The 21,745-nt window shown below is 49.9% G+C and overlaps 8 protein-coding genes across 8 annotated transcripts; 3 read left to right on the forward strand and 5 right to left on the reverse strand.

The window, feature by feature from the left end:
- Positions 1–13: 13 nt before the first annotated feature.
- On the reverse strand, positions 14–3,988 carry BO85DRAFT_360100 (tetratricopeptide repeat protein; the record flags this gene model as incomplete). The annotated part of the gene is made up of 11 exons (XM_025655538.1): positions 14–654; positions 715–2,217; positions 2,265–2,450; positions 2,505–2,591; positions 2,642–2,698; positions 2,764–2,966; positions 3,035–3,086; positions 3,137–3,411; positions 3,468–3,710; positions 3,764–3,859; positions 3,945–3,988. 11 exons carry the CDS (start codon positions 3,986–3,988, stop codon positions 14–16), a joined length of 3,387 nt encoding a protein of 1,128 aa, XP_025521269.1.
- Positions 3,989–4,166: 178 nt separating this feature from the next.
- Positions 4,167–4,889, forward strand: BO85DRAFT_21913 (uncharacterized protein). Its single transcript, XM_025654676.1, has one exon. The coding sequence runs from the start codon at positions 4,462–4,464 to the stop codon at positions 4,855–4,857; it is 396 nt and encodes a 131-aa protein (XP_025521270.1). The 5' UTR covers positions 4,167–4,461; the 3' UTR covers positions 4,858–4,889.
- Positions 4,890–5,609: 720 nt separating this feature from the next.
- Positions 5,610–9,456, reverse strand: BO85DRAFT_21876 (F-box domain protein). The gene is made up of 2 exons (XM_025654671.1): positions 6,927–9,456; positions 5,610–6,855 (listed from the first exon to the last, which is right to left on the reverse strand). The coding sequence occupies exons 1-2, from the start codon at positions 9,244–9,246 to the stop codon at positions 6,014–6,016; spliced, it is 3,162 nt and encodes a 1,053-aa protein (XP_025521271.1). The 5' UTR covers positions 9,247–9,456; the 3' UTR covers positions 5,610–6,013.
- Positions 9,457–10,063, reverse strand: BO85DRAFT_21875 (uncharacterized protein). The gene is made up of 2 exons (XM_025654670.1): positions 9,770–10,063; positions 9,457–9,705 (listed from the first exon to the last, which is right to left on the reverse strand). The coding sequence occupies exons 1-2, from the start codon at positions 10,025–10,027 to the stop codon at positions 9,667–9,669; spliced, it is 297 nt and encodes a 98-aa protein (XP_025521272.1). The 5' UTR covers positions 10,028–10,063; the 3' UTR covers positions 9,457–9,666.
- A 411-nt stretch (positions 10,064–10,474) lies between these two features.
- BO85DRAFT_444637 (uncharacterized protein) lies at positions 10,475–11,314 on the forward strand. Its single transcript, XM_025659066.1, has 2 exons — positions 10,475–10,855; positions 11,291–11,314. The coding sequence occupies exons 1-2, from the start codon at positions 10,514–10,516 to the stop codon at positions 11,297–11,299; spliced, it is 351 nt and encodes a 116-aa protein (XP_025521273.1). The 5' UTR covers positions 10,475–10,513; the 3' UTR covers positions 11,300–11,314.
- A 669-nt stretch (positions 11,315–11,983) lies between these two features.
- Positions 11,984–13,133, reverse strand: BO85DRAFT_21984 (Mpv17/PMP22 family protein). The gene is made up of 4 exons (XM_025654679.1): positions 13,066–13,133; positions 12,781–12,942; positions 12,271–12,579; positions 11,984–12,214 (listed from the first exon to the last, which is right to left on the reverse strand). Exons 2-4 carry the CDS (start codon positions 12,877–12,879, stop codon positions 12,065–12,067), a joined length of 558 nt encoding a protein of 185 aa, XP_025521274.1. The 5' UTR covers positions 12,880–12,942; positions 13,066–13,133; the 3' UTR covers positions 11,984–12,064.
- An 824-nt stretch (positions 13,134–13,957) lies between these two features.
- Positions 13,958–17,241, reverse strand: BO85DRAFT_359666 (uncharacterized protein; the record flags this gene model as incomplete). Its single annotated transcript, XM_025655522.1, has 8 exons — positions 13,958–14,200; positions 14,307–14,643; positions 14,712–15,187; positions 15,260–15,560; positions 16,175–16,485; positions 16,622–16,843; positions 17,057–17,101; positions 17,155–17,241. The coding sequence occupies 8 exons, from the start codon at positions 17,239–17,241 to the stop codon at positions 13,958–13,960; spliced, it is 2,022 nt and encodes a 673-aa protein (XP_025521275.1).
- A 1,061-nt stretch (positions 17,242–18,302) lies between these two features.
- On the forward strand, positions 18,303–21,579 carry BO85DRAFT_444642 (GTPase-activating protein GYP7). Its single transcript, XM_025659067.1, has 5 exons — positions 18,303–18,616; positions 18,685–20,056; positions 20,111–20,373; positions 20,428–20,746; positions 20,811–21,579. The coding sequence occupies exons 1-5, from the start codon at positions 18,461–18,463 to the stop codon at positions 21,200–21,202; spliced, it is 2,502 nt and encodes an 833-aa protein (XP_025521276.1). The 5' UTR covers positions 18,303–18,460; the 3' UTR covers positions 21,203–21,579.
- Positions 21,580–21,745: the final 166 nt, after the last annotated feature.

Here is a 21,745-nt window from a genome sequence, read left to right on the forward strand (position 1 = left end):
ATGGCGTTTCGACTTAGTCTTTCCACACCCATTCAAAAACGTACATGAACGGTTCATACGGATAATCATTTAGGACGAGTCCCTGGGCGTATTCGACCAGGTCTTTGTTGGGGATATCAAGGGCTCGGAAGCGTTCCTTTTCGCCGCCGCCGCCACGGACTCGTACGCGCTTATCGACCAACGCGCGGAGCATTTTCTTCCCCGGGGCGACGAGAAGGTATCTTGCTTCTTCTGTTGGGTTAGAGCCGGGGGATGCGGGGGCGTAGAAGATAGATTCTTGACGCTCTGGGGTGGTCCATTGGACTTTGCTGGGCGGGAAGAGATGTGGAGGGTTGTTGATCATGGTGTAGCGGATGTCGGATTCGCGGGCGAAGACGATGACTGTGTTAACGTCTGGGTTGAGTTTCATCCGGAAGGTAGTGAATTTTCGATGGTCGAGATGGTAAGCGGTACTGGCTGTTATATTGACAGGTCGGGTGGTGTCGAGTTGGCGGATTCTGGTGATCGCAAGGTCGCGTGCTGGGACGGGGCATTTGTGCTTCATTCGGATGGACTTGGATTCCAGACGGGTGACGGATGGGATGCATTGGGAAGCATGGGAGGCTGAGGCAGCCTTGTGACATGTATCATTGCAGAAACGGAAGATATTGCAGGCTGGTCGTTGCATATTAGGTTAGAACTGCGCGTGGGAAAAGAAAGGGAAGGAAAACTTACTGTTGCACAAGGTGGTGGTAGGGGTGCCGCACTTCTCACACGGCCCGGGCTCCATGCATGCCCAATCTTGCTTCTCAGCTGCGAGCATATTTCTTCGTCCGTTGAGAGCCAATATCCTCTCCTCGGCGAACCCTATCCTCGTCTGCAGGTAGCGGTCTTCCGGGGTTCGTCGCGCCATATGGACTAGCTGTTTGTAGGCAAGTATGGCCTTGTCGATAGAGTCGAGTTGTTCGTGGGAGACACAGAGGGCGCTGAGAGCATCATACGTTTCAATTGCTTCTGGTCCCTTGATGGCCAAGAAGTCTTCGACCAAAGATTCGAAAACATTCGCGGCATCCCGATAGAGGCCAGCGTTGATATACGATCGTCCTAGATGTTGGATGACCCGCAGGGCGTCTGGTTCCCGAGAATGTTGATATTGATCAAGAATGTCATTTATTTCACTTGGAAAGTCGAAATTCTCAGAGCATTCAAGATACCGAACGACCGCTTCTCGTGTGATAGGACTGGTAATACCGAAGACTGCCTTGTAATGCGGGATGGTTCGGCCGCAGATCATTTGGGCCTCCTTATTCAGGTCAAGTTTGTGGTACAGGAGAGATAGTTGGTTTTTTGCAATCAATGTTCTTTCGTTATGCAGCCCAAAAACCGTATCTAGTGCCGGGGCTGCTTTCTCCAGAAGGAGGAGTGCCGATTCCAAATCACCCAAAGCGACCTTCAGCGTGGCAAGGTCCTGCATGCTCTTCAGAGTCTCTGGGTCGTTGTGCCCCAATGTCTTCAAGCGACCTGCAAACGAGCGCTCGTATAAAGCTGATGCTTGTGTAGCATATCCATCCTTCGAATCGAGCGCTCCTAGGTCATGCAGAATGGCGAAGTTATCGGGATGGTCGCGCCCAAATGTCCGCTTGAATAATCCAAGAGCCGTCAAATAACAGACAGTCGCCTCTTGTGTCCTTTCCAAATGGCGATATACCCGTCCCAAGGAATGGAGAAGTACCGCTCGGCAATGCTTGTCAATATCTAATGCTGGACACTCATCGAGCAATCTCAGCGCATTGTGAAATTTGCTCATTGCAGTTTCCAGATTCCCCTGATTCAGAGCATTCTGGGCTCGCATCTGTTCGTGGAGGATACGAGACCAAATGCTTGCAGCCGAGAGCTCGTCTTTAATCTGTAGGAAAAGCTGGGCAATCTCATCAATCTTCAAAATCCTTTGACGCCCAGATGCATCGTGAACAATAGCACCGCCCGAGATATGCTGGGTGTGGATGAAGATATTCTGCGTTTCCCGTAGCAAGGCCATGTATTCGGTTTCCGCGACAGATTCCTGCGTAGGCTCAGTGACCTGCGTCCGGCCATCCGTCGAAACCACGTCACTCTTTCGGGTCGTTGCTGCTCTCCTTTCGCTTCGCGTGTACTTGGTGACGAACGAGAACCGTATGGTGTTCGCTCTTTTAATCAACTTCTTACCGCGATCTGAGGTAGATCGTGCACGCGAGACACCTACAGGAGTGAGTGCTAATTCGGTAGACTGGCTTCAGCATACTGACCTTTGGGGACCTTGCGACCGAAGAGTCTCTGCAAGAAGGATTGCCTCCATGAGGCTCTTTGTTGCGCTTGCGGGCGTTCTTTCTCAGCCTGACCACTCCGGAGCTCGTTCTTAGGGCCCGGACGACCGCTTTCCTCCTCACAGAGCGTCCGTTTAGACTCCACTATGGATCCATTATAATTTACTCCTATAGGCAGAAAGTTAGCTGAGCTTCTGGCTGTCTAGTCGGCTTCATATATACCATTCGTAGCGTAGCTCATTGTTGACAGAGCTGTTCCCGGCTCATTGTTGCTTTCGATTTGTTGATAGATGCCGTGGGGGGCATGTACTACCAATCCAATTAGCATCTAGAGATTATCAGAAAGCCCGGTGGCATACCTCGTTCCAGGTCATATAACCCCGAAAATCCGATAGCGACCAGCTCATCCTCCTCGCCTTGTGAGAACTCTTAGCTGTATTAGTACGGAAAGCATTCAATGACTGATTGGGAGATAACGTACTTCTGAGCGACCAGGAATCACGTATCTTTCGGGCTTTTTTGGAAAAGGACTGATCCCCAGCGCCGTTTGTTGATGGGACTTTGGAACCCATGGAGCCTTTCTGCGTAAAGCTAGAACTTCGACTGTGATTAGCACTGGCCATGTCTCTCGCTGTGCCCCTAACAACGATGTCGTCCCGCGGATCGTTCAAGATCGGCTGGTATCTGCAGTCCTCACGTCAGAAAAGATTTCCACTGCACACATAGAAGCTCAAGCACGAGGAAATACTGACGAGACATTGCATGGTTCACCACAATGCTTGCAGTCAACAAAAAATGGCGTATCTGAGACTCGGTTAGGCCCCGCTAGTGATACAGACAATGGCGGATCATACTTCGTTGCCGATCAAGCCCTTCCTCCTCACCATCGCCAAATGTAAATGGCCTTTCACAGTTGCCACAGAAGAAGCAAATCGGCCGGGAGTTGAGCGGGATGAAACGTTTCTCAACACGGTAACCTTTCGTGATCAGACTATAGTGGTAGCTCCAGTCAGCAATTCTGTCCAAAATAAACTGAACAAGGGTCAGATACCGGTCCCGCGTCATCACATATACGGCAATTGCAGTGCCAGGACAGTATTTCGTTAGATAGTGATGTCTCAACTCGCTTCTGCATGACATGTCAAAGTCTGTACCAATCAAGGGGAATATCGAGTTCGGCCGTACAGCGAAGAAAAAACTGCATTGCAGTCGGGACAATTGATATCCACTGCACCGAATATAGTCCCATCATCGTCTCGAAACGGAGGAAAACAACGCAAAGCCTCCTGCGTACTTGCAACACCGGGATAAGCATCGTCCGTCTCTGCCAACCAGGTTAATCCCAATTTTAGCCGATGCAAATACAACCACAGGCTGCACCCATATGTAGGTAGCCGGGGGGCAGCATACCGCTTGTAGATCTGCCAACTAAAGACAGCAGCACGTCTGAGGCTCTTAGAACACGGCCCTTGGCCTCGAACCTATTTGGAGCACCCTGTAACGAATTCCTCAGGATGATATCTGTATCGAATTGTCGCTTTGCCTCCGTCTGCAGCCCTCGAATGTCGCCGAAATCTCTGACCAATTGATATCGTGGGTTAGTTGTTCATTGATCACCCATACAGGCTGCAGCCATGACAGCACAGGAATGCGTGAACTTACCTCTGAACCGACAGGTTAGCGTCGGGAACGGCTTCCGTAGCCATGTTGGGGGGAGGTGAAGAAGATGCACAAGGACAGGAGGATGAGAGGAAAAAACGACGTTGAAGATGTGCGGCTGTCCGTTTGAAACGAAATGTCGGGAAGAGATCAGACCCTCAAAAGTCAGGATGAGGCGTCACTTTTAATGAGCTGTTGGACATGCTGGCGCAGATACATACATATGCAGGTCAGCCTGTGGTCTTGTCTAGAAGTAAACGGCGGTGCCCCATTCTTGATGGTTTCTAGGAGGGACTGGGGAAGTTTCTCCTCTAGCGCTAACGCTTGTCATCCCTCGCATGTTAGTCTGGAACAAAGCTTGCGAAGGAGAGGCGCTTGAGTTCAGTGAAAAGTGATATATTGGACGATTGATCGATTGGAATGCCGAGGGAGGGATGGACGACAGGGTTGGTTGGTAGGCTTTGCCGCCCATTTTCTTGCATCACCAGCATCGATAACATTATCTTGATTCCACAAACTGATGGACCGCCTTGATGCAGCCAGCGAGTGCAATGCCTGTGTTCCCCTCGTTTTCCTCCCTGCAATAAACAAACCGGACCCCCCTTGCGTCGAACAAGTTCGAGGGTCAAACCTGTCCGGGCCTCTCCGCTCTCACCGCATTATCTCTGTCCTAAAGTCGAGCCATAGATATATCATATCATATCGTCCTTTTTTTTCCCTCTTATTTGTCTTGTTCATAATTTTGCACCTTCTAAGCAATGCCATTGGCACATCATTTGTCAGATTTCCCGGGCTGAGTCGTGCTTCTCGGCGAAGACTCGCAAAAAGCAAAGGGAAGCCTCGTTTGCGATCGTCGGGGGCCCTCCTCTCCTCCCGAGTTGATACATCACAACCGCGTCAGGGACGTTTCCAATAATTGGCTAGACCACGAGATAGTTCCAGCAATATCCATGCCAGTCGAACTGCTTCGAAGGACATGTCAAGGTCGGGGACCCCAATGAATGAAAGAACATGCTGGGTCTTTGGCTGTCAGCTGAAGCACGTCCGGACGTGCGTGCAAGCGGGATCCATTCGACCTCACCGTGTCCATGACAGCTTGCATAAAGTAATGAAGCTTCCTGCAAGCTAGGAAACTAGAATAGAACACCCGAAGAAGCACCAAGGAACCGGGTGGGATGAGCGTCGAAGCAGTTTCCCGAGACAATAGTCTGGAAGTTTGTTTCAGGCCCGATTTGTCACATCGGAAATAGTTATAATTAACCATTAAACTTTCACCCTTTTGTTCGATGCTCTGGCCACTCTCTCCAGGGCGCCAGGGAAAGAACGCCCGCCGAAGCAGATGGCTTTCGAAAGTTGAGCTGGCTAGTATTTGGCTTGCAGTGGGTTGAGACGGGGAGGTTCGGGATTTCCGCTGGCCTGTAAGGATAGCCTTACCCTCAACACGGTCCGTCAGCCCTCTTACAGTACGTGGACTGGCGTGACGTACCGGCTGATAACCAATCTCAAATGCTCTCGACACAGAATAGATGATTATTTTGCCATCATCCAGGGCTCCTGCTAGCTTTCCGTCCGTCGCTGAGCTCCTTGCAAATCGGCTGACGAAGGCCGCCTTGATTTCTAAAGCTGCGCCATTTCAGCACTATAAGCCCGGGTGAACAGCCTCATGAAGGGGCTCCAGAATTGCTACAAAATGATGCTGGAATTTGAAAAGTACATCCCTAAGAAGGGGAGGGGGTTATCCAGTAGATCAACGGGCGTCCTTGTAAGCTCCAGTTCCGCTAAAAGAGAAGTCTAGAACGATATCTTCTCAAGGTTTTCCAGAAACCTGGATGGTCAATCAATGAATGGTAAAATATGGCTATACACGCTTGTAATAGAGATAAAAGCAACAGAAGATTGTGGTACACAGTGGTATCAACCCGAACAACAACGCCTTAGAGCCAAAGGAAACCCTTGGAAGGAGGCAGGCCGTAATGCAATGCAATTATGAATCAGAACATACAACAACTGCAGGACTAGCTGCCATGGATGTGAAGATAAAGCGACAACAATAATCGAGGATGTATTGCTGCTCAAGCCCATTTCCAGCCTGAATGTCTCGACTCCGGACTGTTGATGACCGAGGAGAGAAAGCTTTTGCGTTTCCTTAGGGAAAATCCCCTGCTACTCTGCTCATGGGTCCTGCGTTCCCTGGTGAGTAAAGATATCGCCGCATTCATATTTATACCTTCGCCACTGTCTGTTATCTTGAGGGCCCACTTGGCATCCTCTTCCGCAAAGCCAAGTTCTCGAACCATGATGTCAATGGCGTGGTCAACAGGGTCGCGAACCTGTGGTGGGTAGTACACTGGTGTGACTGGTTGGAGGGGTTGCATATAGGACACGTTTGTCACGTAAGAGTGGGTAGTAGGCGGTATTTCTATCCTTGACACAGACATTGGCGGCTGAGGCGCGGGCGGAAGGCCTTCTAGGCGGCTCATGATGGTCGCATAATGCGATATGGGCCGTTCTTCAGCAAGCATAGGATTGGGTGGACTGGGCTGTTGCTGCCTCTGATTCCTTAACTGGGCAGAGTAGGCAGCTTGCCGTCGGCGATGAAAGTCAGGCGAAGACTCTCTGTCGCCGGGAACGTTAGAAGTTTGTGATACATCATGCGACCCCGAAGGTGGAGAGCCAAAGCCAGGAGAGCGCGTTGACACCTGAGAAGTACTACTTCCCCTTGGCTGGCAAGCTTTCGACACAGCCTCTCTCAGGAATGACGAACGGCTCGCACCAGTGTCAGATGCTTCCCAGTTGGTCAAGCCCATCGAATGGGCTCTCTGGAAAACAGCAGTAGTATTGTCATAGGGATGAATCGAGCCGAGCACCAAGACGGCTGAAAGTCCAAGTGTGAGAATGTAGTAGGTCCACTCCTCTGCTCAGACAGGTTAGCGATTTGGTAACAGTGAGGCCAACAACAACCTCATCAAGGTGAGATGCGCTTACCTAAAACTGCTTCTTCCTTGGCAGAATCGTCTGCCTCTACATTATGCCCGTCGAATACTCCAGTTGCTCGTGCTTCAATACACTTACCGTGCATTGGCTGAAGAAGCACACCTAAGCAGGTCCATATCTCCGTCATATCAAGAAGCTGCTCCTTTGATAAGCCTCCTGTATTGCCATCCCCGAACCCCGCAGGAGGTTCGAACAAAACGCTATTCGCGTCATATGGATCGGCTATAGACGTGAATTCCGAGACACGTCGGTTCCTGGCTACCTTGCCACCCCTCAACCAATCCAACTGCCCCGCGATGTCTCCCTCTCTACCTTTCCCGGAACCGAAAAGGCGACAGAAAGTCCAAACCCGCCAAAAGGCATCATCAACCTCGGCGGCACGAACATCGTCAGTGCCGGATAGCCCACGGATCGTTTCGGGGCGCAGAAAAGTCCCACAACGAGCTAGTATAAGCGATTTGAGAAGAGCCAGTGTGTATATATCCTCAGCATAGCGCTTGAGATAGCGGCTGGGCGTGTATTCAGGCACAGGGGCGTCAGGATCCAGCACAAATTGCCATTCGGTATCCCATGGCGGGCTCATTTCGCGCAACTCCCACGCTGGCGCAGACATGGCGAATACAGCTATCCTCATAAGCTTCAACTCGTGCTTCTTAAACACTCGATAGAAGTCTCTGCGGGCTACCGCAACATTGAAAAGGTCATCGAGGGAGGTGATATGCTCCAAGACCGTTAATATAACGCGGTCAGGCAGAGTACCAGGCATTGCGCCAACAGATACACTGACAGATACCCTGACAGGTACATCGATCGCAGTGGTGGTATCGCCTTGCAGCTCGGCTGGCGGTTGTGGGGACCCGCCTTCCAGCTCATAGACCATCGCTGAAGTTTGCGAAGTTTGTTGATGTTGATGAGTGGCTGGTATACCATCGAGCTTGCTGTACGATACGAAGTACTTATCTCCGACAGAAGCGCCCCTCGCTCTCTCATGCGGCCTTCTTAGCTGTTCAGGGTCTTCATGAGTGCTGTGGAAGTTGTCTCTTTTCCGACCGGACTCCCCCATTTCCTTTGTCTGAAGGCGGGGAAGCCTCATCCGAAGTTCCTTCTCCCCGCCAGCGGAAAGAGGTCTCTCACGGACACCAATGACTGAAGATCCCTGTAGCTCAGCGATCTCGCCGTCTCCAAGTTCTGCGACAGCTGGCTGATGGAGGATGCTGGCCCGGTAGGATTCAGGTTCTGACTTGGAGCTGGTGTTACTGGTGGATCGCTGATGGACACGACTCAGTTTCCGACCGAAGGCTGGTACTGAGAAGGAAAAGGACGGTTTGTTCTTCAGTGATTTCTTTGTTTGTTTCACATCTTCGCGGGATTTGACTTTGTGGATCTGACGATTGTTATGCACGCTAGCAGGGGGTCGAGGGGCTGGTCGGGTCGCAACCATGTCCATATTGCCTCTACTAATCTGCAGAGGCCCGTCTAGAATCTGGAGAGGACTGCGAGGGGAGAGTTGCCCGGGTGTCTGCGGCTGCTCACCAAGTCCGGCTAGAGTCCTCTCCAGGTCGTTGCACGCCTGCGACAACGTCGGATGATGATGACTTGCATGCTTCTTTGAACGTGGCGGAGGTTCCAAGCGACCAACATATCCGGGTCGTCTATCGTGCATTTGAGGGGTTTTATGACGGATTGAGAGTGGTGTCAACTCAATGGGAGGCTCCTGAGGCAGAGGCTTCTCTTTGGACTGAGCAATTGAGGAGCGGCTGGGGAACGGAGGAGGAATTTGATGCGCATATTTTGACTCGTCAAAGACGCCAGCCCTTGTGGGTGACGTTATGTGAAGACTATCCGCCAATTTATGAACTGGCGATGTAGCTTCGGATCCCTGACTCGTCAAGGAAGACCTGCTAGTGTAACTTGATGACCTGTTATCCGCCACATCTTCAGACGACAGAGAAGAAGGCCCTTTACTCCTTCTTTCCGGTTGCTGTGAGGGACCGTCAATATGGGGCGGGCCCTTCGTGTGAAATTGCGGAAAGGGCGGATTTGTACTGTTAGTCGGGGACGCCAAGGAGAAGTGAGATGACAGTTCGGGGAAAAAACGAGCCCAGCGAGTTCCAGACCATGGAGGTGCTCTCTCAGAAATAGGCGAAATAGAATCATCATCGCCATCTTCATCATCTCCAGCAAAGTCATCGTCCACCATGTATGGGGCATCCGACGCCTTCTCTTCAGGATGGGGAGATGTTGGTCCCATTGCGACAGCGGTGGATTGTGAAATGGGTGAATTGCGCTTAGGCAAGTCCAGCACCTCCATCTTTGGGATTGAGGGGGCCTTTAACTAGCCCTATACCAACTCTTCAAAGCCTGTTTAACGTAGGACAGGCTTCCGCACCGAGCCAACAGTCTTTCCCCTGGGGCACCTGGATGGTTCGATGGTGACAATTGGCTGCTACCTATACACAAAGTCCGTTGTCATATGGCACAGTGCACCCGTCCGTTTAGGGACATGTACAACATGGTCTTAAAGACGCCCTTGTTGTTATCCTTTGTTGGGTCCGACAATGTTATTTCGGGGTTTGTTCCGTATATTTAGAAGTACGACTGGCCGAACTAAGTAGAGACTCCCAAAATCCGAACGAGCGGAGTCCGAAGTGGAGGGCCGGAGATGAATGCGAGCGAGCAAGCCGTTCCGGACAGTTCAATAAAGGTTGAACCCAGGTTTGCGTGAACCCTTTCAGAAAGGGTGACAAGGATAGCGAAAGGTGGCACCCGACTGTTCGCGACGGATCAGCTCAAAGGGATCACGGAAAGCACAGTGTTGGGTTCAGTATACTGACAGTCAAGGCCGAGCGGGCGAACAAAGAAAAAGAGTTTCGATGGAGCAGATGACGCGCGACCGACAAAGAGTCTTGAGATGCACAGCTACGAGTATTGAGAGGTTGTAGCAGATAGAAATGCCATTGAAGTCCTACCCAAGTAAGACTGGAATGAAATCTGACTCGAAATCCTGGTCGTCGCAGTCTCCACGTGCCGGGGGGAGGTGCTTTTCTTATCCCTAAATCGGAGGGAATGCGCGTCCGGGCAGTTGGGGACATGACGCCAGCTAATAATTAATGGAGTAAGCAGAGGTGGATAGGCCTAGCGATAGGCTAGGGAGACGGTGGCACGAAGAATGGATCGACTCTAAACCGCGGGGGCCAAAACTACTCCTAGTAGGGAGTAGATACACAGTTTAGTGAGGGAGACTACTGTAGTTGTCCGTGCCACTATGTTTTCCCGGGGAGGAAAGCGAGTTGTTTCTTGTCAGTCAGAGTCTCCGCCCGTCTTTCCGGATCCGAGGGGCCAAACATCCTCCCCCGGTCACTCTCTTTCTCCATCATGATGACAACAATCTCATCCTCTGGTTTCGCCTTACGAGGATACTCCTATTGCAGATAGGTTACCAGCAAAATGCCTTACACTTGAGGGACTACTCTATCCTGAAGCTGTGGAATCTGCAAAAGACCCAGATCGTGGCTGCGCCATCCACCAGCCTTCTGATCGCCAATCCTCCCGCAGTCCCCATTGTCTCTTCAGCTCGTATGACCGTTACCGAATTCTGCTACAGCCACAGCCTTGATCTATTAATTCCTCCCTATCAACCCACCTTAACCTACTTTGATCCAGTGCAGACGCTAAAATGCAACGCCATTCGCTGTGGCTTGGGAACCAGGCAGTGTCTCACGAATGAGATACTAGGGAGCACACTAAACCCGGACTGGGATGACGATTCCCAGCAGATTGCGTACGCCGTCTCTCTCCATCCCTGTCTGCCTCATGCAAACCCAGGTAGGTGGGTGCCCAGCATCATGGATTCAATCATGTCGCCAGCCTTCGGACGTCGGAGCACACTCATGCCTGCATGCAATGAGACGGATCTGCGGGTACGTAAATCCATCTTTAAACTCCGTAACTCTACGGAGTCGTTGAGTTCAAACGAAGCATGTTTTCTTAGTAAGACTCGAGGGATCGATCCATTCATACGAACGGTCGCTTGTTATTCGGTTCCTCGAGTCCCGGGATCAATGCAAATGTGTATGAGACAGCCGATCACTTAGCTAAGACGAATTTCCAACGCCTCAGTTGCTTTCGCGCATGGATTACTATTTTCATTACTACGTGATTGCTCGACGAATAAACACCTGGTTCTGGAGAGCATCATGGTTCAAATTGGCGTTGGTTTCATGGGAGTTTGCAGCCATTTGAATCTCGTCTGGATCGAATCTTCGTTTCGGCGTGTCTCACGAGGCACATAATGGCCCATCGATGAGAGCCCCAGGCATGTCACCTGACTATAATCTGACTGACTCCTGTCAAAGGCTTCATAACAGCGTGATTTCTCGACACCTCCCAAATCAATACAAGAAAAGTTGCCTACGCGATTATTGCCTTAATCATCCTAGTACTCTCAAGGTGGGTTCGAGTTGCATTACCATGCCATATCAGGTTATGGTTCAGGTACACCCGCACTGGACCGTACTTTCCTAGTTCTCGCCATCCACTAACTACCTGCAAAAGATAACGCCCGTCGCCCAATTAACAGCAAAAATTTGGGAGACGGGCTACAGAGACCGTGTCGTGCCATGTGTTCTAGCCCCTAAATCAAGGTGGGCCTGCAGCTCAGCTAGGCTTCCCTATTGCAGCTCTCGGATGCTCGGGGGACGGAAAATGGGGGCCAAATGGAACAAACGGGTCGCTCAAAAAACCATTCATTTATCTGAACGTTGTCTGGTGATCATGCGGAGCATGGTCCAGTATTACTTATCTAGCGCATTGCCGCCATTTCACCTCTGGCCCCTTTTTATCTCTGATTTGATCAGGCTCCTTCCCTTTGCATGCACTTGTCAGTTCTCTGTCGCCCCCCTGGCGAGCTTACCCAACGCGGTAGGATCAAGTAATGGATGTCTCAACTTTTATATACTAGTGCCCTAAGAAGCACAAGTTGCGAATCTTGAGATTCGGTTTCAAGCTGATTGCTAAACCAACGTGAACACCACCCGCAAGTCCCAGGACCCCAGCGCCCATCCTAGCTTCCAACATAGACCCGTTAGCCTGGCAATCCAGGAAAGCTCCTCAGATGACCTAATACAACATCAACCAGACATCAGACTCAAATAAATGGCCCAGATCACACCAAACAGACTGCCAACAAGCAGCCGTTTGTCTGTTGGTACCACTGTGAAGTTCAAGATAGAGACAATAGGCCACAGTTTGAATCCCGCGATTAGGATGGGCCAGAAATCCTGGCAATGATAGTCAGCATCCAACGGATCATAGCAACATGAATCCAGTAACAAACCTTTTGGACCTGCAGCGTAATGGCATCCCAGCTCTGACCGCGCAAAAGTCCCATCGTCATGATAAAGGCTACCGTGTTCCAGGCACCGCCGACGATCTGATCGATGACAATCTTCGCCACAGTATTCGTCACATTCAGCTTGGGCTTCTGTGCCTCCTTCTTCTCCGTCTTCGGCTTGGGAGCAGAGCTCTCATCATAGCCTGGAAATTTCGCCTCGAGACCCTCAAGCCACAAGAAGGTCAAGGGTGAAATAACAAAGGCGCAAGTAGTGAACTGAAACAAGACTTGAGTGTCTAGTTCAAAGGGTCTCTATAGGCATCATAATATCGGCAATCGGGAGGGCCATCACCCTCACGGATTACCAACAAACCGCGTCCATGGTTAGTGAAGCTGTAACCGAATACTAGTAGTAGCTAATACTCCACACAAGAGCGAACGAATCACTCATCTCCGGCCCGACATCATCGCCGGCCATTTCACTTTTACCGAGGAAACAACAAATCAACATACCTCATCCCTATAAGCCCCAATAGCCTGAGCGAGAACATTGGAACCCGCATTAATCAGCGCAGCTTGCAAGGTCGCCCTCGCTATCGGAGGAAAAGCCATGGTCAGATACTAGACACTAGTAAGATAAGCCAACGCGTGTGCCACACAAGTTCGTATAGGTCTCTGCTCCGGCGTCAGCTCGCAACCACGTGGCCGGAAATAACAAAGTCTTTCTCCGTACTGGCCCGAGAGGGATTATGGGAAGTCTGATCGGAGATGCTATTGTTGGCGATCTTCAGTACTTACCTCGTCCCGAAATCGTGTCAGGATTCTTAGATCGATCGGTCGGCCCAGAACCGCGTGGTTTTAATTAATTGAGAGCTGGGGGGGGCTAAATGTGTGTTCCTGCGTTAAGGGGAGTTTGGAAGTTGAGGTTAATGGTGATAAGATAATTTCCTAGAAGGAATTGTGTCCTTAGTTTCTGCCCTGGAATTAAATATTTTTTCTAATAAGGGTCCGTGGAGTTAAATTGTAGATGGCGGCCCTGATCAACACTACTGAGTATCGGTGAGAGGATGAGAGAAGTGTGGGGTGGGTTTCAAGGGAGAAAAGGGAAGGTTTACACGCTGCCGCTGCCACTGGACCCTTGAGACGAAGGTGGGGATCCACATTGACTTTTTGGTACGAGCCAGCCAGCCAGGAATGTACATGCGTAGCTCTCTACTTACTCTTCTGTCATTAATAGTAAGCAGTTCCATCCAACCTTATGTTTTACTCGCGTCTGTATCTTATACTACTGTCCAAATTCTCCCTTGCGTTCATCATTCGTAAGATTGTTTGACTATTTGTTGTGTTCGTTCTACCAGTAACGATGAAATGAAGTTGTCCCTCTCCCCCCGCCCAGTCTGAAACCGCTGTGTTAGACTAAATTAGATGTTATCCCTTGAATCAATCCCATAACATTGTTTTGCATTAAATATTATTGAAACCAATAGTCAACTAACTAACTAGTTAAGCTAAATAACTTGATTCAACTGAGTCATTCAGTGTCCACCAGGACTCCACAACAGCAAACAACATTCCCTCATCCTATTCATAAGTACCTGTGCTATGTATGTATGTATATCTCACCAGGCAAGACTCTTGCTGTTCCATGTGTCTTGGCAATTTAGGTCTTTGCAGACTGTTACTTACAATGTTAGTACAGCAGAGAGAGAGAGAGAGATATGGAGGAGGAGAAGAGCATCGTCTTACTTTGTTCAGCCTGCTCGAATCGTGCGTTGGTTCTAGGTCTCCTCGTAGCCGGGAAGATCTCGGTTCCTAGTTGTTTTTCTAATTTGGCGTGGGATTTGATAGCCTCGAGGATTTCGCGTTGTGTGTCTACTGGTACGGGTGTTGGTAAGACTGATGTTTTGAGTGAAAGGAATGGGTTGGGTTGGAACTCAATCACCTGTGCCAGCTGGGTCTGGTGCTGATGTGATATAGGTGGGTAGACTGGAGAGATGTGATTGCTTAGTTCTCCATCTTGATTTTGGTGTTTGTAGAACGTACGTGGGTGTTTCAGAAGGTGACTCGAACTGAGTTTCTAATTCTCGGATACTGTTCGACAATTTGCGGAAGAGTGTTTCTGCTGTTGGTGCAGGCGCAGGACTGCCCATGTCCTTTTGGGAGTATAAGTCAATCCGAACTGAAGTGCTACTCTCAGATATGGGAATGAAGCTCAGGGAGTACCACAGTACCCCTCCGCGGACGGTATGAATTGTAGTAAAAGGGAAGACTTGAACATCTTCCGAGCGCATTCGTGATGGATTGAACAAGCTCAATAACAGTGCCTTATACGTTGGCTGTGAGAATTCGGTCTCCAGTTCCGTGTGGTCGATGAATCTCTGTAACCTCACTTGTACCAAAAGTTTAGATACATTTTATGTCTTAGAAAGGAACCGGGAAAGAACTTACAGGCAATCTTCCAATTAAACCGACCTTCCAATGTTTGCCCTCCCAGCCACGTAGATTGTCGTCCGATGCCATGCCGGCCCGCAAAGGAATCAAGAGATCTTGTCTGCAATGGCATCATCGTCGGAGATGCATCCATATTCACGAATATAAAGCCCGCAGGTGTGGTTTTAATCTGAATCGAAAACAAACTATTCTGAGCCTTGTCAAATCCGGGAACATTGTCAAAGTGAGGTGCCTTGATGAGCTGTCCCTTAGTGTTATAGCTCCAGCCATGATATCGACAACCAAGGATCATAGACGAGCCACACTCCTTCCGCGTGACTGTGTATGCTCTATGACGGCAGACGTTATGGAACGCTCGCACGACGCCATCTTTCCCCAGTACCAGGAATATTGGGATACCGGCCACTTCGAAGGAATGGTAATCGCCGGGTTTGGTGAACCGGTTACGGTGGGCTAGGTAGAGCCATCTCTATTTGATTCTATGTGAGTATCATGTTTGATTCCCTGTCTTCGAAAGTGAAAGTAATATCGCGCATAGTACTTTACTAAAGATTGCCCGTCTTTCGAGTTCAAAGACTTCTGAGCCAGTCCACCAGTTTTGTGGAAAATCCGATTCCTTGCAGACGATGTTTTCGTTACCATCGGGAACAGGATCCAGTTCGGTTTCCGTCGGCTTAGCTATACGCAGGGACTTATAACCCCGGAAGAGCGGCTTTGATAAGGATTGAAAGAGAAAAGCTAGCCCCGCTAACAATGAAACCAAAACCAGGGCCGATAAGGCGGGAGGCAGAGCCGGATACGGTTCTTCTATAGCCATGTTGAAACTGTGCTGTCCGCCATACCTTTCTACAGGGAATCCATTGGTTTTATGCGCTTACTATCGCACGAAAAGGTATTCCGAGGTTTCAATCAAGCAGTATCAGGAACAGAGCACTGACCCTGTCACCTCCACAGGTTCTGCATGACTCCCGCTTCCCCGTCCAGTGAGAGAAGAGGAAGTCTTCAGGTGATCATGCACTTAAGTAACTATATCTACTCCAAGATAGTATTGACCTTCCAGATATGGTGCTCTTTTCCAGTAACTTGCGCATGAATGACGCTTAAAGTATGTGCTGGGCTGATCCTGGCCAAGGGTTTATCTGATGCCACACCTTGACAGGAATCATTTACAGGGACTATTACAGGAGCCAGCCCGTGCAGAACACTGAAATCAACGCCACTGATAAGATTGATCATGTTACCGAGTCCCGAAACCACGGCTTACACAGCTTTGCCTTATGCAGCTGTTGTGATACGTTGCAGACCCCTCTTCTGAGTATCATCTTTCGCACCTTCCATTTCCCTTTCTCGTCTCTCTGCTGCGTGCTGCTGACACACGAGCTCGAAGACCCGATCTTGATAATCTGCCCTCTGATTAGCTTACTGTATTCCGGGCATGCAAGTGGTTTTATGTGACTCACATGAAACTCCGCTCTCTTTCTCCGGGTTGAGGATGCCTTCACTGTAAATACCTTTAGTGAGGTTGCTTTGAGCCTTCTCACACAGTTCATAGTCCTCCATGGCCACTTGCCGCACAAACTTGAAGTACTCGTCGAACTTCTCGCCCGACTCCATATGGTAGTAGTCAAACTCCATCCTCGTCACATTCGGGTCATCTGTCGGGCATACTCGGAACGAGGACATTCCTCCACCATAGACATTCAGAGTGCAATTGGGGAAGAAATAAAGGAATAGACCATCATCCGGCTTTTCCGGGTCGGCGATATGCTGCGAAAAGTTCTGATGATTGTGCACCGCGTACGAGGTCGGCGGGTAGTATACGGAGAATGACGGGTGCGTATATTGGCAATGCAGGCATTCCTGGTAGCCGTCGACCCTGTCATGGAAGCCAGATTAGGGAGACATGAACTCTTTCCCGAATACGAGGCAAAGGTATCAAATACATAGTCTTCCAGTTAAATCGTCCTTCGTATTTGATGCTGTGTCTATATGGGAGCTTGGTAAAGTTCACCCGTTCGAGTAGTGGCTCCAAGTCCGGGAAATACTCATGGAAGCTGGGCGCCTCGTCTGATAGAGTTGCGAAAACGAGGCCTGTTGGCGTGACGTGATGCTTTAGAGGTCGTTCCTAAATTCCTTTTTAGCAACAAGAAGCTCGATAGACATTTTGCTCGGGGGATGGGATGGAACGCATCCTCAGTCTGATGTCTGAGATGATGCTGAGCTGACCTACAGTTTTCACGCAGATTACTTGGATCTCGTCCTGTCCGGGAAACGGACCCTCCCCCGAGCACCGAACAACATATATAGGCTGCTGAGCTATCTCATATTCAATCTTGACACCGATATTACAGAATCTAGTGACGGGTCCAACAAGATACCACGACTGCGATGCTTATTAGAACTTGGATTCTCCTCAAGGATAGGCTTTAGTCATACTTTTAAGAATACAGCCCTTCTTTCAAGCTGATAGAGAGGCGGGCTGCAATACCAGGAGGCCGGCAACGTGCGCATCAGTTCGGACATTGCTGCGGGTTGGGATTTGCAGTCGACGCAACTTGGATACAGACTGCATGAAGCAGCTGTCTAGTGCTTATAGATGCCAGTATCCAAAGGCAATGAAACTCTGTCATCCTCAAGTACCTGGAAACCATTATCTATTGGATGGCGAATTATTTCCTGAAGAGGGTATAAAATCCCGTGCATTAGTAGCGATGATAGTATAAGCGTGGTCCTTTGTAAACCGGCGAATGACTAGAGGCCGACAGGTCAGATGAAACCGGTCCAGACGTAAGGTTGCAGTCCTGTCAGCCAGACACGTAGGTAGGATTGTCCGCATTAGTCCGGTCATTCTCTGCTTGAGATGACTGGAGGTAAGGGAGTGAAGCCGATAACAGTTCTGGGGGTTTGGCATAATCAAGCTAAGAGGGTACTTTTGAGTGCAAAGTTTCAGGATTAATCAGGGCTATCGACCTAATGGTACCAGAAGTATTGATACATGCCCAATCTAGGACTCTTTAAAAACTTCCTGCCGGATGGAGTGCTGATTTTCTGATATAAATTATTTCTCCGAGCAGACAACTCGTTACTTATAGGCGGCCATTCTATTTTCTCTGGAATTGCTACTAAACGAAGGCACTTGCTGGTTCTATTGCCACGCCCGTTGCTCAACAGAAGACATCGCTTTTCATATGTCGGCGCTATATTCTCCTGACAATGTGCATAACTCTGTATATTGTGCCTATTGCGGTGAAAATAGTAGGGCCAACTGAAGGAATACTGCGTGGGCAACAGAATTCTTTTGCTATTGATTGATTTGATAGCGGATTATCAAAGATATGATAGTTTCGCTGCTGCCTGGGCGATTCAGTCATCGTTTTTTATCGGTGGCAACAATGGAGGTGCTTAGTAGTAAAGTCCTGTTGACCTACAAATTCAATCCAGCAACTGTATTCCAAGCAGACTGTTTGATATCCTGTGCAATATAAAAAAATCTTTTGCAAGGTAAGTTGGATTGAAGGCGATCACATGGAAGCGGTGGACCCCACGATTACGTCGTGACCGGCGGTCGTGACTTGCTTTCTTCTCCGCAATCATCACTTTGCCGACCGGCGCTGACTTTCCGGACATTCCAGACCAAGCTTCAAGGAAATCCAGATTCACTTTCAGTCCGCATTATGTGCAAGACCTAATCACTTTAGTCCCTTGAAAAAAAAAAGTCACCCCTCCGCTTCCTCCCTTCGATATGGCAGGCAACGGAATCCAATACACCCCTCCTCCTTCGCCGCCCTCCCCGACGGCCTCGTACTACGACGTCAGTGACGATGAGGAGGATGAATACAACACCATTTCTCACTCCACCTCACGCAGAGGAGTCAAGCTCTTATTTTCCAAGAGCAAGGTGGGCTTATCTGCAAGCTGCAAAATAAATGGATATCTCGCTGATCCATTCGATTCCGAGCATTGCAGGTCTACGTCCATCCAACTCCTTCCTCGAAAGATAACATCCCCGGGTTTATTGCCCTCATCCAACAAAAGCCCCTCCCCCCTCTGAGAGGTACTACCTCCGGAAACTCCTCGTCGGATCTCTCTTCCTACCTGCTAGCATGGGTGCCCGAATCTTCCTTGGGTGATGCATACAGTACCTATGTCAAAGTCGATCTATCCGACGGTTCGTCCCCTCCGCGACAGAAATACCTGGTGCCCGCTCTTCCGACGACAACGACCTATAAGGACCCGATCGGCCTCTACGCATTCGCAGTTCCTCTGTCTGAGATATATTCCCTCCTTGTGCGACCTCCGAGTCTAGGCTGGTGGTTTGGGAGTCTTGTGATCAACACCCGCGCAGGCGACAGCTTCCCCGCGCTGTTCTTCCATGACACAGAGTGCGAGTCCACAATCCTGCAGAAGAAAAAGCGAACCAGGGAGAGCTTTGATCCCTTTGGTGAGGACGGAAATGTCTTCTGGGGCGGGGATGAGGTTCTGCGATGGCTGCGGAAATACGCGGAGGTCCAGCGCTCGGCCGTGGACAATAGTGTATATCTGATTAACCCATCGGATGAAGACCGCATCTCATTTGGACGACCGCTAACGGCAGATGGCTCGACTGTCAAAGCTCAGGAGGAACCGGCTGCCGTTGCTCAGGCGAGCGGAAGCGGCCAACGCGATGCGGGGATGGACCCCTTTGTGAAAGCACTCAAGGAGACGAGGTGGAAGGTCCTCGAGCAGCTGAGCAAGATCACAACCTTCACAAGGCGTACCGCCAACGAGTTAGCTGACAACCCTCGGATACCCCCACAAGTCCGCCGTCTGATGAGGACACCTGAAATTCAAACTTTACAGGACGAGTTCGATAGCGCCAGGCTATACTTAGCACGGTGGGCCATGAGCATATCAGAGCAAAGTGAACGCGAAAGAAACCAACGGATATACACTGCCCAAGATGTCCTTAGCATGGAGAACAGTTCTGTTGGAGATTTCGAGATCCTGGATCTCGAGACAGGTACCATGTCTATCCAGGACCGTCGGAAGACACTCACTCTGAAAGAATGGGAGGGCTTCTTTGACCCGACTACTGGAAGACTGCATGTAACCGTTGACGAAGTTAAGGAAAGGATATTTCATGGTGGCTTAGATCCGAATGATGGTGTTAGGAAAGAAGCATGGCTCTACCTTCTAGGCGTATATCCGTGGGATAGCAGCCACGAGGAGCGACAAGCGTTGATGAACTCGAAGCGGGATGAGTACATCCGGCTTAAAGGCGCCTGGTGGGAACGGATGATTGAAGGCACTTCTTCGGCGGAAGAGTTTGATTGGTGGAAAGAGCAGAGAAATAGAATAGGTGAGTTCTTCTGCAGCCCAAGTATCACGCGCATTTACTTACATAGGCGCGCAGAAAAGGATGTTCATCGCACAGACCGTACGATACCCCTGTTTGCTGGAGAAGACATTCCCCACCCGGACCCAGATTCGCCTTTTGCGGATACTGGCACAAATGTGCATCTCGAGCAGATGAAGGATATGTTGCTCACATACAACGAATACAACCCGGACCTGGGCTACGTGCAAGGCATGAGTGATCTTCTCGCCCCGATCTATGCTGTCATGCAGGATGATGCAGTGGCATTCTGGGCATTCGTTGGTTTCATGGACAGAATGGTAAGCTCCATGGCAGTCAATCCTACTTTTCATCATGCTGATGCGTACAAACAGGAGCGGAACTTCCTCCGCGACCAATCTGGCATGCGCGTACAACTTCTCACTCTAGACCACCTCGTTCAACTCATGGATCCTCAACTCTACCTCCACCTCCAATCCGCCGACAGCACAAACTTTTTCTTCTTCTTCCGAATGCTCCTGGTCTGGTACAAGCGCGAATTCGAATGGCCAGACGTGTTACGTCTGTGGGAAACCCTATGGACCGATTACCTGTCCAGCAGCTTCCACTTGTTCATCGCACTTGCAATCCTCGAAAAACACCGGGATGTCATAATGGACCACCTAAAGCAGTTCGACGAAGTCCTGAAGTACAGTAAGTCCAACCAACCACGTCCACAGTCTTTATAAGACAGGTCTCTAACACGAACACCACGCAGTCAACGAACTCTCCAACACAATGGAACTTATCCCCATCCTCACACGCGCCGAATCCCTATTCCACCGCTTCGAACGAGCCGTCCAGGCCATCGACAAGAAAAATAACTTCCCTGCACCTGCCGCCCACCAACGCAAGCCCACACAAGACTCCTCCACCAGCACAAACAACAAGGGCAAGTCGCCCCAACGACCCCAAAGCACCGCCTTCAGCAGCGGCGTCAGTGCCGGCCCCAGCTCAGCACCCGACAGTGACGGAGAAACGAAAGTCGTCTCCCCGGAGCTGAGGGAACTGTTCCACAAGGACATCCCATGGGCACGTAAATCGCCTCCGAAACAGCAGCAGCAGCAGAAGCAGCAGCAGGAAGAGCCTGCAAAGGGAGGGTCGTCGTAGAGTCAGTATATTACCGTGCTCTGCTCTCATTCTGCCCCTCCAGTCTGGACTAGCTTAGACGCCTATTGTTCAAATCACGAATTATGCCCCGCTTGTTACGTTTCGTTTATTTTTCTTAACTCCTCATTTTGTATCATGTAATGAAATGATTGATGGATGCCTACTCACTATCTGGATATTGCTTTCTCGTTCAAATTCGTTCGATTCGGTTCGGTTCAATTGGTATGGTATGGTATGGTGGCGTTCTTTCCCCCCTTTCCTTTCTCTTTCGCGTACTGCTACCACTATTTACTTGGACTCTTTATCTACTTCCTTACGAGTACTGTCTCACATCGAACGGAACATGAATAGAAGTAGTATCAACAGATTTCGATAAATCTCTCACTATGTACTAAGTAAGTAAGTAATCAAACAAGTCAGCCAGTCAGTCAGTCATCCAGCAAGAGGGACGGACGGGCGACACCAACAACAGCGACAACAACAACAACAACAACAAAAGACCCAAGCCTACCTAAGGGTATCTACATACAAATCAAGGGCTAA

This window comes from Aspergillus piperis (assembly GCF_003184755.1).
Source record: "Aspergillus piperis CBS 112811 unplaced genomic scaffold BO85scaffold_1, whole genome shotgun sequence".
NCBI classification, from domain to species: domain Eukaryota; kingdom Fungi; phylum Ascomycota; class Eurotiomycetes; order Eurotiales; family Aspergillaceae; genus Aspergillus; species Aspergillus piperis.